Consider the following 15,905-nt stretch of genomic DNA (forward strand, 5'->3'; position numbering starts at 1 on the left):
CGATGGCTGGATTACGTCTTGCCCGAGGCGGAGGCAGCGCCATCTACTCCGTCACACGCGATCGTTCAGTGGACACCGTTCACCGTTCACAAAACTGCGTGATTCACTGCCTCGAACCAATGAGCAGTAATCACCTAATAACGAGCTATATTATAACGAGTTAGCCTCAACTAATTAGCTACGCGAGCTTTTGAATATGAAGTCATCCGGTTACACTCGTCGTGGTCTCGGAGTCTTGGAGTCAACGTAAAGAAAGAGAGTTACTAAGAGTGGACGTAAGAAGAATGGGAAGAAGTTCTTCTCACGACAACTCAAAGTGCAGCAGGCTCTCTCTTCGGAGGGCGTCCTAGCCTCGTCTTGTCTTGTCATGAGTCATCTGCGTCTCGCTTTTCAGATCAAGGACATTCCGGAGAGCGTCGAAGGCCAGCGTCAAACGAATCAGGCTAGGAGCGCGGAGCCGCGGATCTTCGACGAGCAGAAGCCGAACGTCGACTCGACGGAGCCGTCGAGCGCCAATTGCGAGAGCTGCGACAAGAACCGGGTCGCCGCCTGCTCGGTCGGCGAGGCTCGGCCTCACATCACGGTCAAGTCCTTCGACATGCCCAACATCGACTGCGACGAGCAAGAGGCGCACGAGCAAGTGGTCATCAAGCAGGAGGCCGACGACAGCTGCTACGAGGTTTGCTACGAGTCCCAGTGCGAGCCGACGTCCACCAGCGAGAGACTCCGGCCGCAGGAAGCGGCCAAGCGGCACTCGCTGGAGAAGTCTCACCCGGGCATCGAGAACGTTGTAGAGAAGCTGAAGAAGAACGCGGCGGCTCTGCAGGAAGCCACGCCGCCGACTCTGAAGGCCGACGAGTCCGCGGAACGGTCGACGGACAACGTAAAGTCGCGGAGGCACTCGGAGACGATCCCGAAGAAGCTGCACATCCTGCGGTCGTGCGCGAGCTCCTTGGAGGCCGTCGACGCTGAGGTGTCCTCCTCGCAGATATCATCGGACCAGTGCCCTCAAGCCCGGTCAGGACGATATTCGCCTCAGATGGAGGACGACAAGCACTCGTTGGCCAGCAAGTGCGACTCATCCAAGGAGTGCTTGCTCAGCGATAACAACAACGACAGCCGGAGCAGTAACAACAACATCAAGGCGCTCGCGGATAAGAGACTGCTCGTCAAGAGCGAGAAGACCCTCTTCGATATGACCGGTCATATCAAGCCTAAGACTATCTGGAGCTGCGAGATGACGGTCGTAGAGCAGCACCACCCGACTCGCAAGCCCGACCACGTCTCCGAGGACGCGCCTACCGAGGCGAGGTCCCGAGTGACCAAGCAAAAACCGACCGTCGATGTGAGCGGGCTCGAGCTCTTGTCGAACAGCATCGAGCAGCTGGAGCTGGGAATCGGTCAGCTCAAACAGCCGCAGCTGGACGCGAGCGTGGACGAGCTGCCGGTCAAGAGCAAGCCGCTGGGCCAGCAGAGCGAGAGCAACAACAATAATAGCAACAACAATAACAACAAAGTCAACAATCCGCTCGTGCTGCTCTGCGCGCTCGCCGAACAGAAGTTACAGAATATGGAGGAGGTGAGCGACGAGGTATCCGAGAAGCTGAGTTTAGAGAGTTCGGAGGAGATCTCGCACGCCGGCAGGCTGCTGCTGAATCTAGGCAGAGCCGCTCACCTCGAGAAGGACTGCAAGAGGAAGTATCCTGAGACCGACGACCACCATTCCAAGCGATTCAAGTTCGACGATCACAAGGACGAGGAGAAGGAGGAAGTTGACAAAAGAACATCAACCTCGGGCTACTACGAGGAAGATGCGGCAAACGGAACGATCGGAGCAGCCGACAGGCTGCAGGAAGAGGCTCTTTTGAAGCTGGAGGAGAATACCCAAGAGGTTGTCAACTTTGCAACGGAGGACACTGATAACGACGTCGAAGAAGAAGAGGAGGAAGAGGAGGAAGAAGAGGAGGAAGAGGAGGAAGCTTCCGGTGCGATAAGGGGGCCTCTCCACGGGGACATGCAAAGTTGTTACGCTACCAAACCTGACCCGGAAGACGAAGGTCTTCAAGCGATCTCATGCGACAGCGAGAGGTCGCGAGGATACGACGAGAGGAACGTCGCAGAGGACAAGTCGCCGGAGGATGCGAACGACGAGGTATTCGAGGAGAACAGCCTTTCTGAGCAATTATGCACCAACAACGAAGCGAAGAGCAAGAGACGGGCGTCTGGCGAAGAGAAGGACTACAAGAATACACGCGCCAAGCTGGAGGCGAAGAAGTTCGCGGGCAGGAAGGACAATCGTGGCGACAACGACAACGACTGGCCGAACATGAACGCCATGGAGCTGGACATGAGGGTGAAGATGGCCAGCTTGCAGAGGCAATACAGGGAGAAGCAGCTGGAACTGTCCAAACTGATTCCCAAGAAAGAGGACAAGAAGTGTCCCGGCAGACCGCGCAAGAAGAGCCACTCCTCCAGGTGAGTGCGAACCCAATTGACTGATTATCATTATTATTGTTATTATTGTTGCTAATAACGAGTAACGAACGGTGTGTAAAATTTCACGCGCGTTCTCAGGTGAATATCCCAATTCGCGACAACTGCGACAGGCTAACGTAATAAACGGTTTTACTTTAAATTTATTTACTTTATGTCAAATGGCGACAATTGAGGCAATCATTCGTCGACATCTTGCAAATTGATGGTCGATAAATAAATGTCGAAATTCGTTTAACTCGTTCGAGAGCAAGCTATCGACGAGAAAACTAAAACTAAACTGTCATTTCCTGAGGAGATACCTCATGAATAAATCAATCTTTCCACAAGTTTGAAACATGTAACACAATAAAAAGCCCGAAATAGCTTCAGCTCGACCTCGCGCGCTGAGCTTAAGACGTATACTCATTAATTTATCAATTCGCTTTCATTATTACCCGTCCATTAATTGGGAGACATTCACGATTGAGCCGCTTGATTATCGGTGCTTTCAGTTCCGAGCAAGGTGCACTGTCGTCGCCGCCCGCGCTGGATATCTTCAATTCTCCGGAAATGTCACCGCCGAGGCCACCACCTAACTCACCCAACGACGCGCCCCCGCCCTTAGCCTCGGCCGTGCTGGCCATGCCGAGGTGCAACGTGAACCTCGTGAAGCTCGGCGAGCCCCGAAGCCACATCAAGCTTTTGGACAGCATACCCAGCATCTCGCTGTCGGTGCCGCCGGTGGCGTCTTCGCCGGTCACGGTCTCCTCGGTCATCAAGCCGGAGGACGACGACAAGATCACGGGCAGGGTACGTGGGCGGCTCTCCTCGCCACGGCCATCTTGACTTGCGACGTCGCAAGACGGGAAAATGCACGCTTAAAATTCACCTTCAGTGCAAGGTCACCGATTTTCTGATCACGTCCTATAGGATTCTTTTCAAGACGCTGACGTGAAAGCCATCCTTGTGACAAATTTATTTACTTTACTTTGAGTCATCGATAAATAATCGATAGATGAATATCGCGTGCCGTTAAAAGATTCCAAGGGCTTGGTCGTACAAAAAATGTTGAGGTCGTTGAGGCCGTCTCTACGTCGAAATGAAGAAACGTAGCCAAGAAGTGACGCTTGCGATCAGCTAAGCGTCAGCTATAAAATATTCCCGGCACCTTCCTCTCGATCTGACAATTGATAAGTTACATACAAGTTAAAATTGATGATAGAATCATGAGAAGAGGAGACAGGTCGGAGAGATGACTCGCATGATTTTACGATCATCGATTGTTAGAGCGAGAGGAAGGTCTAGGGAATTTTTCACAAGTGCGCTCAATTGATGACGAGAGTATCATCTTTTTTGAATATACTCCTTTGCACCAACCGTACCTCGCAGGAATTTTGAACCTGCATTTTCCCGCTTCTTCTCTCGTAAGTCAAGGTGGCCGCGGCGAGTACCCGGGAGCCCCAATAAAGCGCGCTCGTCAGCACGTTGGTTTACCGAAGTTTACCGATCCTTCCGACACGCTCGAGTCTGAGTCGTCAGAGCCGCGGCAGATAAATGCGAATCGCGACACACTTCTTCCTCAGAGTCGTTGCGATGGCTCCCTGTTGGCCACGCGTTCAATCTGTTACACGCAGCTGGTGGGCTTTCTGTGTAAATTAATGAGAGAGCACAGCGTCGGTCGCCGGCCACTATCGGTCGGCGGTCAACGTGTCGACACTGGTCTCTCTCTCTCTCTCTCTCACGAGAGAGACCAGAGTCGCACAGTGTTTCTTCCTACGTGGCCACAAGTAACAAGTAACGCAAGTCCGTTTTGCGGACGCGAACGCGAGAAGACCGCGCTTGAATCCAAAGTCGCCCGCTGCAGCTCTCGTTGCGCGGCATCAACAATCACGCGAGATGCATCAGGAACTGAGTGTCTGCTGATATGGTGCGTCGTCCGATATCGAATGCGTCGGTGAAAGAAAGTAGAGCTTGCCGGCGAGCTTCCGAGCCGATAAACGTTATACCGAATAAAAAACGCGCTCGCAACAAAGGCGCAGACACGAGGAACAAAACAAGAAGCGTAAGACGCGCGGTGTAAACACAGCCGAGAGAGACGCCGCGCCGGTAATGAGCGATATGACAAGTGTTATTTTTCGACCCGCCTGTGACATTTCCACCTCCCGCCGCCTGATATTTTCGGTTCTTGTTCTTCGCCAGTTGGGCTACGAGACGTCGTCGCCGGCGCCTACCATCGCGAGCTCGAGCTCCGCGTCCAAGAAGAGGAAGGTGGGTCGGCCGAAGAAGTTTATGTGCAGCTCGGGCGGCACGAGACACTTGACGGAAACGATCGTCGCGAAGAAGCCCAAGAGCAAGAGCTCGCTGGTGGGCTACGTGCTGTCGTCGAAGAACAGACACCTGCAGACGAAGGTCAGTGGTCGGGCGCGTGGTCTTGTTTTGCCTTTCGTTTACCGTCGCCCTGCCCCGTCTCGAACGCGAGAGATCTCACAACGCGACCGTTCTCTCTCTCTCTCTCGCCCGCAGCAGTACATCAGCAAGACCGGCTACACGCCGTTGCCGTTCAAGTCCGGCCTGATACCGCTCAAGTCGCAGTCCAAGGCGCAGAAGATCGCGAAAACGCGCACGAGGCAAGCGGCGAAGCCGGCCAAGCAGACTCCCTTGCACAACAAGAGCGTCATCAGCTCCATCATCGCGGAGAAGGCGAAGCTGAGCCAAGAGGTCAAGCTCGAGAAGAACAGCGTCGTGAAGGTGAAGCCGAAACTCAGGGCGGAGGTGGTGCTGAGGAAATGGGAGGACGACGAGACGGACACGACGTTGCCTAAGGAGCCCGTCGTCGAAGGAACAACCATCCAGGTGATTCGACTCGGCTTCTTGGAATTCTCGTCGATTGCTCTCGCGACGACGTATTTTGTCAGCGAGATCGACGGAAAAAGATCGACGCAATAACGACGATAATTGATTGTTCGATAATGACTAATCGTGTAATAAGTACTATCGTATTCATTATGTCGATTGTTGTTTTATCATCTGCCAAAAAATGACATTCCTCGCGCACGTCTCGACAGGCGTTAGCGGACTCGTCGTCGAAGAGGGAGCTCCGGCACGAGAGGTCGAAGAAGAAGAGGCGAAAGTCCAGCGCGTCCTCGTCGACCAATCATGACAGGAAGAAATCGAAGCGACGCATCACGATCGACTGCCAGACCTGCTGCTTGGAAGACACGGCGCTGAATCCGTGCAAACTGACGGCTACGCATCTGGCCACCGACCAGCTGCGGGTTCTTCAGATGAGAGGCGGCCTGTTCTACGCGGGTAGACTCAGCGCAGTGCAGCCACCCGACGTTTACTCCATCACGTTAGACGGCGAGCGCGGAAACAAGCCGCAGTTCTACTCTACCGAGCAGATCCTGAAGGACACGGTAAAGACCCCCCTTCCCCCACCCCGCTCGCCCTCAACTCGAAAACACGCCGATTGCGCGCGCCTGGCGCACCTTGCTGCACCTGATCTGCTTTCCGCTCTCATCGTCGATGCGGTGGACATGCGTCACTCGGGGGATACAAAAGATTTAGAAAGCAGTTTCGAAAAATGCCGAGGAGATGTTAGTGAATTAGCAGTAGTGAGAGTAGAAATTATTTTTATTTTAATTATCATCATCGTCGTGATAATAATTAAATCAACTTGTATCGTACAACAATAACTACTATTAGTTGGGGGGGGGGAGTTTTTCTGGAAATCTTGCCGGTATTCGAGTTTCGAGGTTACGGCTCCTCCGGAGGAGACGACTCTCGAGGTCTTCATCTCTCGGAAAGAGAGTGCATGTCCGCCGCTAACTCAGCTCGAGAGGCGAAAGAACGCGCGCAAGGATGTTGTGGCTCACACGGGACCGCGTCTGATCCCGCAGATCGTAGAGGTGTTCCCGAGCTCGACCAAGGAGCTGAGCCCCGGCACGCGACTGTGCGCGTACTGGAGCGAGCAGTACAGATGCTTATACCCGGGGACCGCCGTGGAGCCGATAGAACCCAACACTGACCACGACGACAAGTACGTAAGCGTGGAATTCGACGACGGAGACAGCGGCAGGATCGACCTGAGCAACATACGGCTGCTGCCTGGCGGTTACCCCGTCATAGGCACGTATCAAGTCGCGCGTTATCGAGAGATCTACCTCTGACAGTCGCACGGCGATAAATCACACCCTTGTTCACAGAATACGACCCGAACCCGCTGCTCACGTTGGGCAAACGACGGCGTCAGAGGTCGTCGTCCGGCGAGAAGCTACGCTCGGCCTCCAGCGACCAGGTCGGAGCGACCTTGTCGAGCGACATGGCCTTCCCCGCGGCCTACTACTCTGACCGGCAAATGAGCGAGCCGCAGAAAGCGAGCGAGCTCGAGGCGGAGGTGTTGGACGCGTACCGCGAGAGGAAGCGCACGAAGAAGAGGAAGAGGAAGCTCAAGAGGCTGGAGGAGGGCAAGAAGAAGCACAGGAAGCACAAGTCCTCCGAGGAGCACCGCAAGCACAGACACAGGAAACACCGGAAGCACAAGCACAAGCACCACGGCAGCCACAGCGAGGCGAGCTACGTGAGGTTCGTGTCGCTTTCATCACGCGCTTCTTCCTCGAACGACATATCGGCTGGGAAAATTTAGCGGGATCAATTCTCGCAGTCGTAAAATTTGAGAAACTGCGATTGGTGCAATTTGCGAATTTTCGCAACGCGGTCGAAGAACGCAGTCACTGTCCCTGATTTGCGCGCAAAACGTCTAGCCCCTTCCCCCTTCCGCCCTCCTTAACCGCGCATAACAAATTGAAAAGCAAGCACTATCGAGAGAGAGAGAAAGAGAGAGAGAGAGAGAGAGAGAAGAGAGAGAAGAGAAAAAAAGAAGAGAGAGAGAGAAGAGAGAGAGAGAGAGAGAGAGAGAGAGAGAGAGAGAGAGAGAGAGAGAGAGAGAGAGAGAGAGAGAGAGAGAGGAGAGAGAGAGAGAGAGAGAGAGAGAGAGAGAGAGGAGAGAGAGAGAGAGAGAGAGAGAGAGAGAGAGAGAGAGAGAGAGAGAGAGAGAGAGAGAGAGAGAGAGAGAGAGAGAGAGAGAGAGAGAGAGAGAGAGAGAGAGAGAGAGAGAGAGAGAGAGAGAGAGAGAGAGAGAGAGAGAGAGAGAGAGCGTGTAGAACAAATTACGACGCAATCGACTGCGTGTGATAAATTTAAACGCGAGCCCACCCCACCACCCCGCTGCACTCGCCACCCCAAATTGAGTATCGCAAATTAAAGTGTAACCAGCTGCGTGTAACAAATTAAATTAGCCGGCGGAGAGCCGACGGCACGAGCTCTAACGCGTGCACGCGAATCGCGAATTGCATTTATTTATCGTCTATTTGTTCAACGTTCATGTACGCGTTTTCATATTTGCCGTATCTTTGACGATTCAAGCTCGAGCAGAGTCGCGGGCTGAAATGAACGGTACGCGGCAGCGGCAACGAACGGTCAGCTGAATGTTAACTCGGACCGCTGACGAAAATTTACAGCGAATCGTTATCGTCATCGCCACAACAAGTTACTTTGTTACCGGACAACGTAGACTCGACTTTACGGACCTTGATAACGCGGACCTCATTTTCATTAACAACGCAGGCGAAATTATTCTTTACGGATAACGGGTAGCGAGTTAACGATCGTTGCTCCACGCGCGTATCGTGAAAATGCGGAACCGACGATAAAGAGTCCTGTGATGAAAAATAACAAACATCGCGACGACTCCCTGAGTAACGAGTAACCGTAGCGAGTTACTCTTAAACGTTAAAACTTTCCAATTTTCTGCACGTCCTACCGACCGACCTCAGTCTTGGCTTTCTGTCGGCAGCGGGGAGAGCAGCTCGGCCGAGCAGAGGAGCGAGGAGGAGGCTGCCAAGGACTTGGCGAGTACAACTACCGGGAACTACGTCAGCGAGAGAACGTCGTCCGAAGTGGTGCGCGGCAACTTGCCCCAAGTGATAAGTCTCGAGGACCTGCTGCCAACGGAGATGGCGTTCGTCAGACGGTCGTCCAACAGCATGGAAACCGAGGAGCAACCGAACGAAGGCGACGAAGAGCAGATGACCGAAGAGCCGGAGGAGCAATCGTCGCAGAAGTACACAGAGAGCGAGAAACAGTTGTCCCCGATGCGGCAGACTCTGATTGAGAGATCATCCTTGGGGCTAATGAGTACAGACCGGCCGTCCTTGGGGGAAACGAGTATAGGCCGGCCATCTTTGGGACAAACGAGTACGGACCGACCGTCCTCGGGGCAAACGAGTACAGACCGATCGTCCTCGGGGCAAACGAGCACAGACCGATCGTCCTCGGGGCAAACGAGCACAGACCGATCGTCCTCGGGGCAAACGAGCACAGACCGATCGTCCTCGGGGCAAACGAGCACAGACCGATCGTCCTCGGGGCAAACGAGTACAGACCGATCGTCCTCGGGGCAAACGAGTACAGACCGATCGTCCTCGGGACAAACGAGTACAGACCGATCGTCCTCGAGGCAAATGAGTGTAGAACGATCGTCCTCGGGGCAGATGAGTATAGAACGAACGCCCTCGGTTCACACGAGTATAGAACAATCGTTCTCGTTGGATCAATCGTCCTCGGGGGAAAAGAGCACCGGAGAATTCTCCACGGAGGTAGAGTCTGAGAAACAGTCCTTCCAGGAGATGGAATCCGAGGAGCTATCTTCGTTCCACGAGATGGACGAGCAGTTCGACGGACAATCGCTCCAAGAGGAGGAGGAACAACCTGAGGAGCAACCAGTGTCACAGTCACAGCTACCAGCTATACCTCAGCGAGCAACGGTCGAAGTACAGTCGTCCCAGAAGGCGGTGGAACCCGAAGAGCAGCCGGTCGCGGACATAGAGTCCGAGGAACCGGCGTCCACCGTGGAGTCGTCGGAATCGTGGGAGCCCGCCTACGAGAAGCGGAAGAAGCAGAAGCGAGTGAAGAGACAAACGAAATTGTCGCGCGAGAAGTCCGTCGAGAGCCGCAGTAAGATGGCTCCGTTCTTACCCGAGAAACAACTATGGAGCTGGGCGGACGACTCCTACAGACGCGTCGGGGCTAAGGGCAGGTTCAAGAAACAATTCCACCGCGCGATTGGTCGTAGGGACGAGACGATCGAGGTCGGCGAAAGCGCAGTGTTCTTGTCGACCAGCAGCGCCGACAGACCTTACATCGGTCAGATCATGTCCATGTGGGAGACCTCCAACGCCAACATGATCGTCAAGATCAAGTGGTACTATCACCCCGAGGAGAGGAAGGGCTCGCCGGAAAATCTCAAATATCCGGTAACTCTTTCTTTCTATTAAAGTAATGCTTTTAGCGACAGATGTTGGGAGAAGGGTACTAGCAAGTTATCTTTGTGTGTGTGTGTGTGTGTGTGTTTGAGCTCGAGGAGAAAGATGTACGTTACAAAGGGAAGATATATTTGCGAGGTTCCCTTTAAAATATTAAATTTCCTTTGATCAATTATCCTTCCTATTTAATAGCGTGCTCCTCTTCAACTGCTTTTCATAATATTTAAAGTTGATTTTTGGACATTGTCAATGTAATGACTCGATTCGAACGGGGTTGAACAGAATTTAAAAAAGCAGCTGAAGAGAGATGCATAGTTTTAAACAAAGGAGGATTTATGCGTTTTCGATTTTTATATTTTCTCCAAGATAAGGTTACGTATTATTCTACTTCTGGCTTGTCCAAACGTACATCTTTCCTTGAGCAGAGATGAGCGATTGATGAATCGCGAAGCCAATTTCTTCTTTTACCAACGAATAATCACATTCTTAATATTTCATTTTAATTGAGCAATATTACTAATTGAGTAATATTACTTCAAATTGAAATGGTCCTTTAACCTATACTTGAGCCGTATCGTTTAGAAAATAAAAACTGTCTTACCAGTTGAATCACCAGTTTGAAAGAGAAACGGGAAGCTGGCTCGTTATATCGTATGCCATTCGAAAATAGAAGTCTAATTACTTACTGATTAGTCCTAAATAAAAGCGGCGGGTAGAAATTAGCCAATGACCATCTAGTTCCATCTAGCGGTATTGCAAATAAATGTTGCAGCGGGTTCGGGCCTCGGCTAAAACGGGTTTGGGTCTTGGCTGAATCACTTTTAACTTCAAAGCCCGCGTTGCTATTCAAACGCCACCGTCCTTAATGAGAATGTAATATGACTCAACGATTGATCAGACGGATTTCTTATTTCTCTTTCTTTAATCACTTCAAGATGACAAATTGAAGGACTTTTCAACTAATATGACTCGATCAATATACAGACCGATACATGACTCTGACTTCAACAAACAGATCTGTAAGCTGTAATCTGTCGTTAAAAAGATCTACACGTTAAATCATTATTGCGAAAGTATTCCAATATGACCCCATCGATTTGCCGATTATAATCCCACCCGATCGGTTCAATCAGAAGCTGACCAAAAACTTTTGGGAAATGCACGCTTCAGCTCAAACTCGAGTAAACAAAATGGTCATCGTCTTATGCAGGGTGGCTTGTTCGAGTCGAACCACCTGGACGAGAACGACGTGCAAACGATCTCCCACAAGTGCGAGGTCCTGCCGCTCGAGGACTACATCAAGAGGCTAGGCAAGGAGCCGGATCAAACCGTCTACGAGAACAAGGATGTCTACTATCTGGCCGGATCGTACGACCCCACGACATGCCTGACCAGTCCGAAGCCCGGGGTTGTCTGAGAAAAGCTTAAGCTGACGATTAGGTTAACCGGAGTGACTTAATCGTGGTCAGCCAACAATTCTGCGAAATTTCGACAACGTGACAACCGCCGCTCCCCCAAGAGCGGCGGGTACAACGTTCTTCATACGTCTTCCGGAGGAAGATCAGTCTCGAGGCTTATGCTGTAGGGACACGTAGGCGACATGTCGCGCTTGCATTTTGAAGCTTACGAGACGAGAGCAGCGTGTAACGGCGCGACGAGCCACTCTCTCTCGCGCGTTTCACGTGTCTCTATTGCGAGATTGCTAGATCGCAGTAATCGGAGATCCACAAGGCACAAGCATTACTTCATTCGCGTGACGCTTGCTGAAGCGCCGGTCCGAGCTCGAGGACGGCGCGCGCTTTTATCGCGCGCGGTCGCGCGTCTCCGTACAATTAGAGACTCTCACCCTGCACAGGCTCGGGAACACGCCCTACACTTTTCACCGATTGACATTGACGCATCATTTTACCGCACATTGTACACTTTTTACGTACGTACGATGTTGGCATTGGATCGAGTGTCCCTTTTCGCGATACCGTGTGCGAGAAGTGACCAAATATTCCAGATCGGCGGGATTAATGTAACAAAGATATAGAGTATATATACTTCACTTGTATCATATATATATATATATGTGTGTGTGTGTGTGTGTGGGTGTGTATATATATATACATACATGTGCACACATGTACATACACGTGTGTGTATGTGTGTGTATATCGCTAAAAGCACGCGACAAGTTCGAGAAAGCGGCGTAGTGGATTAACAAACTTCGTAGCCTGCAACTTTTCGACCTCGACAACAGGCAATACTTGTGCCTTGTTTACAAAATTCTCCCCCCTCCCCCCGGTCCGATTATCGTTCCAATTTCCAGATTCTAATTACGCTTACGATTCGCGCGTAGGACAGAGAAGAGATAGACGATGAGTAAAAGAGGGGCAGAACAAGAAAGAGAGAGGGAGAGAGAGATAAAGAGAGAGAGAGAGAGAGAGAGAGAGAGAGAGAGAGAGAGAAATGGAACGATGCAATAATCACACCAAGTGGCATTAAACGAGGAAGTGATCGCGATAAGATTAATATCTGCTGTACATACGTTGTAAATAGGACTTCCTTAGTGTGTGTCTAATATTCGACTACACAACGCACACACGTATACACGTATACACGCATGCACGTGCGCGTCTCGTTGCGCGACGAGTCGCATCGCAAAAGCGCTGGGGCTCGAGTTTATACAGCTTAAGTCTTAAGTAAGTTAATGGCCTGATTGTAGTGATGTTTCAATGTTCGCGCGATGACAAACAAAACGCAGAGAAGAGCGAAAAGAGCGAGCGAGCGAGCAAGAGAGAAAGAGAAAGAGAAAGGGAGAGGGAGAGAGTATACTATTTTCATGTTCGGATAATCCATTTTCTAACTATTATTAACGTACACGCAGTCGATAAACGATAACGTTAGCTTTATTAGAACGAGACGAAGACGACGACGACGACGACGCCCGAGCGCGACCGACGTCGACGGAGATTCGCGCGCTCCGAGGACTTTGCCGGATCCTCATCCTCGCGACGACGACGGCGTTCACTTAGCCGCGCGGTTTTACCCCCGCGTTAATCGATACTTCCGCGCGTTTATGTAATAGAGATATTTGCATACCTCGCGACGCGGCCGCTACCACGGACTATCGCGGATGTAACGAGCGACGAACATCTTCTAATTCCATTAGCGCTCGCGAGAAAATCAATTATTTAAATAACGAGACGGGCGGGCGGGCGCGCACGCGCGCGGCGGAAGCGAACGTATTAACACCGTCGAACTAATATTCGCGGGGAAACGCGGCGGGACGTTTTTTTTTTCGATGGAGCTTAACGAGGTATCGCCGGGACGGCCAAGAATTTCACGGCGCGTCGGGAGGTGACAGCCGCGACCGACCGCGAGCTCGCTCGTCATCGAAGCGCACGCGGCGAGAAGACGACGAGAGGACGGACTCGGCCGACGCGACGTGACGCGCGACGTCGATGTCGATTCGTCAGAATTAGAGCTTAAACAATTTGACGCAAGCCTCGGGCCTAAGAACACAGGTCGACGTGTGTGTGTGTGTGTGTGTCTGTGCGTGTGTGTGGATGTGTGAGTGTGCGCGTGTGCGAGAGAGAGAGAGAGAGAAAAATGTACTTAGGGTACTTAAGACACGCTTCCTCGTGCTGTTTTGCTTGTTTCGTTGCGTCCGTTTTAGCGCAAACGCATTATTAATTTGTTACTTCGTTCGCATTAATTCGTTAACCCCGGCATTGATTCGGTATCTTGGATGTTAATTAATTATTTCGTTACTTCGGACATTAATTCGTTAACTCGGGCATCGCTTCGTTAAGCTCGAGCATCAATTCGTTGACTCGTTCCCCTCCTCCGCCCCCCCCCGCCCCCGACGCTTCGTTTCCCGCGGCGACACTCTCGGACGGGCGTTTTCTCGATGCGAGACGGAGTAGAAACGCGCGCGTCATCTTTCTCCTTTTAGCGAAAGAATCGCGATACCGCGCGGCGAAATCGCGCGGGGCAGTTTTCACCCCGGGTGAATTTTCACCGCGCGTCCGTTAAGCCATGTGAGGGAGAATTCATATTCCGCCAATCACCGGGGGGCGAATTCTCCCATCGGGCAAATCCCGAGAACGTCGCCATCTTCCCGCGGACATGTCCCGTACGACCTTGAAGACTCCTGCCTTCATGGCTGCTCGCCGCCGCGGCCATGTTGGCTAGCGGCCGCGAGGGGCGAGAAATGACGCGCTGAAGATTCGCGCATGCCGTTCGGCATGCACAGTCAGTTAGTAATTAAGAGACGACTAATAAGTGGTCATGCGCATGCGCGATCTTTCCGTTACGATCAAACTTACATCACGGTCACTTAACGGCTGTTGATTGAGTTTCATTCGACAAGAGTGCTCCTCAAATATTCTTTCATGCATGGAAGAGGAATACGTTTGGCCGAACGATGAGCAATCTTCCGGTGCAACATGGACGGAGAAATTCCGCTTCAAATTTCAGTCTGATTAATCAGACTACAGTCTGAATGATTAACTCAAATGGAAGCCAGGCCTGTTAGATCGCACTTGCCGACTCACCGAAAAATTCGCTCATCCGTCGAAACACTTTTTTCTCCACGCGCGAGCGTCTCTTCCCCCGGAAAATAGCACGCAACAATCTTCAGCCTCACTTCTCCGCTCGCGGCGAAGGAGCGCAGGAGCTTCAACGCTCATCTCTCGTTCTCATCCCGCGTTCCGGCCGAAGAATCGTGCACGACAGCGAAATCGCGAGGTCGTTACAAGTCCCAGAAGAATCCTAGAACATTGTCCAAACCGGCCGGCTGCGATCACGATCGCGCACGCGCACCGTTCACGAAGACGCGAGAAGAGCCTGAGGACTGCCGGCTGATTCTTTCGCGTCCAGCCGCGCGCGGCAAACCCCTCGAATTAGCTCGAAGAGATCGCTTGTTCTTTCCTTCCTCAGCAGCCGCCCCTTCTTTTCTTCCCCTCATTCTCGTCCTTCTCGTCCCCAACGACCGCGCCGGTTCCATCCGCACGCGCGCGTTCACCACCCGCCAGCACCCCGCGCTCACGCAGGCTCCTGCAGCCCGCGAGAGCGTGAGTGTGCGCGCATAAAGGACCGGCGCGGCGGGGCGGGGCGGGAGCCAGGGGAGGCTCCGGGCGAATTGTTCGAATGCGCGCGCTGCGCGCGTTCGGATAGTTCGAGGCGGAAACATAACGAGCAGCTCCCGCGCGCTCGGTCTTTGTGTCGCCATAATTGCTGCTGCCTGCCATTCTCCACTTGCGCGCTTGCCAGTTATTTCCGAGATTAACCCCGCGCTGGAGAACACGAGCGAGTCAGCGCGGAGAGAGCACGAGTGAGAGAGGCGGTCGCGACACGGCGCGGCGCCTCGAGCGGAGTTCCTCGGCCACCTTCTCCGGCGCCGGCACTCCGGCCTTCGATCGAGCCGGGCCCCCCCCTCCCCGTAGCTTCGAGGCTGCTCTTCCGCTCCCTCCGTGGGAGTGACTTGTCGCGCGAGCGGAATACCGAGCGCTATTGTGTTTCCTTTTCCGAACTGTAATGACGACCGATCGATCCGCGGGGAGAAGAATCCTCAGGACGAGGTTCCTGAGTAGCGACTGCTGGAAGAGCAACGGTGTGGCGAATATCGGCTGCCCGAAGCGGTCCGACTCGATCGAAGCCCTCGAGGACGGTAGCAGAGGAAGAGAGAGAGAGAGGGAGAGTGGTGGCGTGGCATTTCTCTCGAATCTCCGCGTCGCTTAGGCGCGGACAACTTTTTCCGATCGTGCGCCGCTGTACCGTAACGACGTATACGGCGTATTGATCAATTAGCCGATCAATTAGCGCGCACGATCAATGCGCGCGCTGCGAAAATATTACGCGGCGGACTCGGCATGCGGATTTCGACGGATGCGACGGAGTCGGCGGACTCTCTGGTAGCATGGCGAAGGTACAAAACCGAGGACACAATAAATGCGCGCGACGAATGCTGACGACGACGACGACGACGACGACGACGACGACGACGACGACGACGACGACGATTGCGATCGTAATGATGCTAATGATGCTGGTGATTATGATTATAATTACAGTGACGACACTGATGATGATGATGATGATGATGATAAGGTGACGATG

At 52.7% G+C, this 15,905-nt stretch overlaps 1 protein-coding gene across 3 annotated transcripts in view; it reads left to right on the plus strand.

The window, feature by feature from the left end:
• Positions 1-15,905, plus strand: part of wge (BAH domain and coiled-coil containing protein winged eye) — a 91,906-nt gene that overhangs the window by 56,042 nt on the left and 19,959 nt on the right. For 2 of the 3 annotated variants that reach the window (XM_025296546.1, XM_011153955.3), the window contains 9 exons: positions 395-2,475; positions 2,988-3,285; positions 4,675-4,884; positions 4,999-5,328; positions 5,541-5,891; positions 6,375-6,603; positions 6,681-7,059; positions 8,330-9,788; positions 11,008-15,896. In XM_025296546.1, coding sequence (XP_025152331.1) covers positions 395-2,475; positions 2,988-3,285; positions 4,675-4,884; positions 4,999-5,328; positions 5,541-5,891; positions 6,375-6,603; positions 6,681-7,059; positions 8,330-9,788; positions 11,008-11,214 — 5,544 coding nt within the window. In that variant the 3' untranslated portion in view covers positions 11,215-15,896. The remainder of the gene's footprint in view (positions 1-394; positions 2,476-2,987; positions 3,286-4,674; positions 4,885-4,998; positions 5,329-5,540; positions 5,892-6,374; positions 6,604-6,680; positions 7,060-8,329; positions 9,789-11,007; positions 15,897-15,905) is intronic. The other variant, XM_019844974.2, reaches the window with a different exon arrangement.

Source organism: Harpegnathos saltator, unplaced genomic scaffold (assembly GCF_003227715.2).
Source record: "Harpegnathos saltator strain DR-91 unplaced genomic scaffold, Hsal_v8.6 scaffold147, whole genome shotgun sequence".
Classification (NCBI taxonomy): domain Eukaryota; kingdom Metazoa; phylum Arthropoda; class Insecta; order Hymenoptera; family Formicidae; genus Harpegnathos; species Harpegnathos saltator.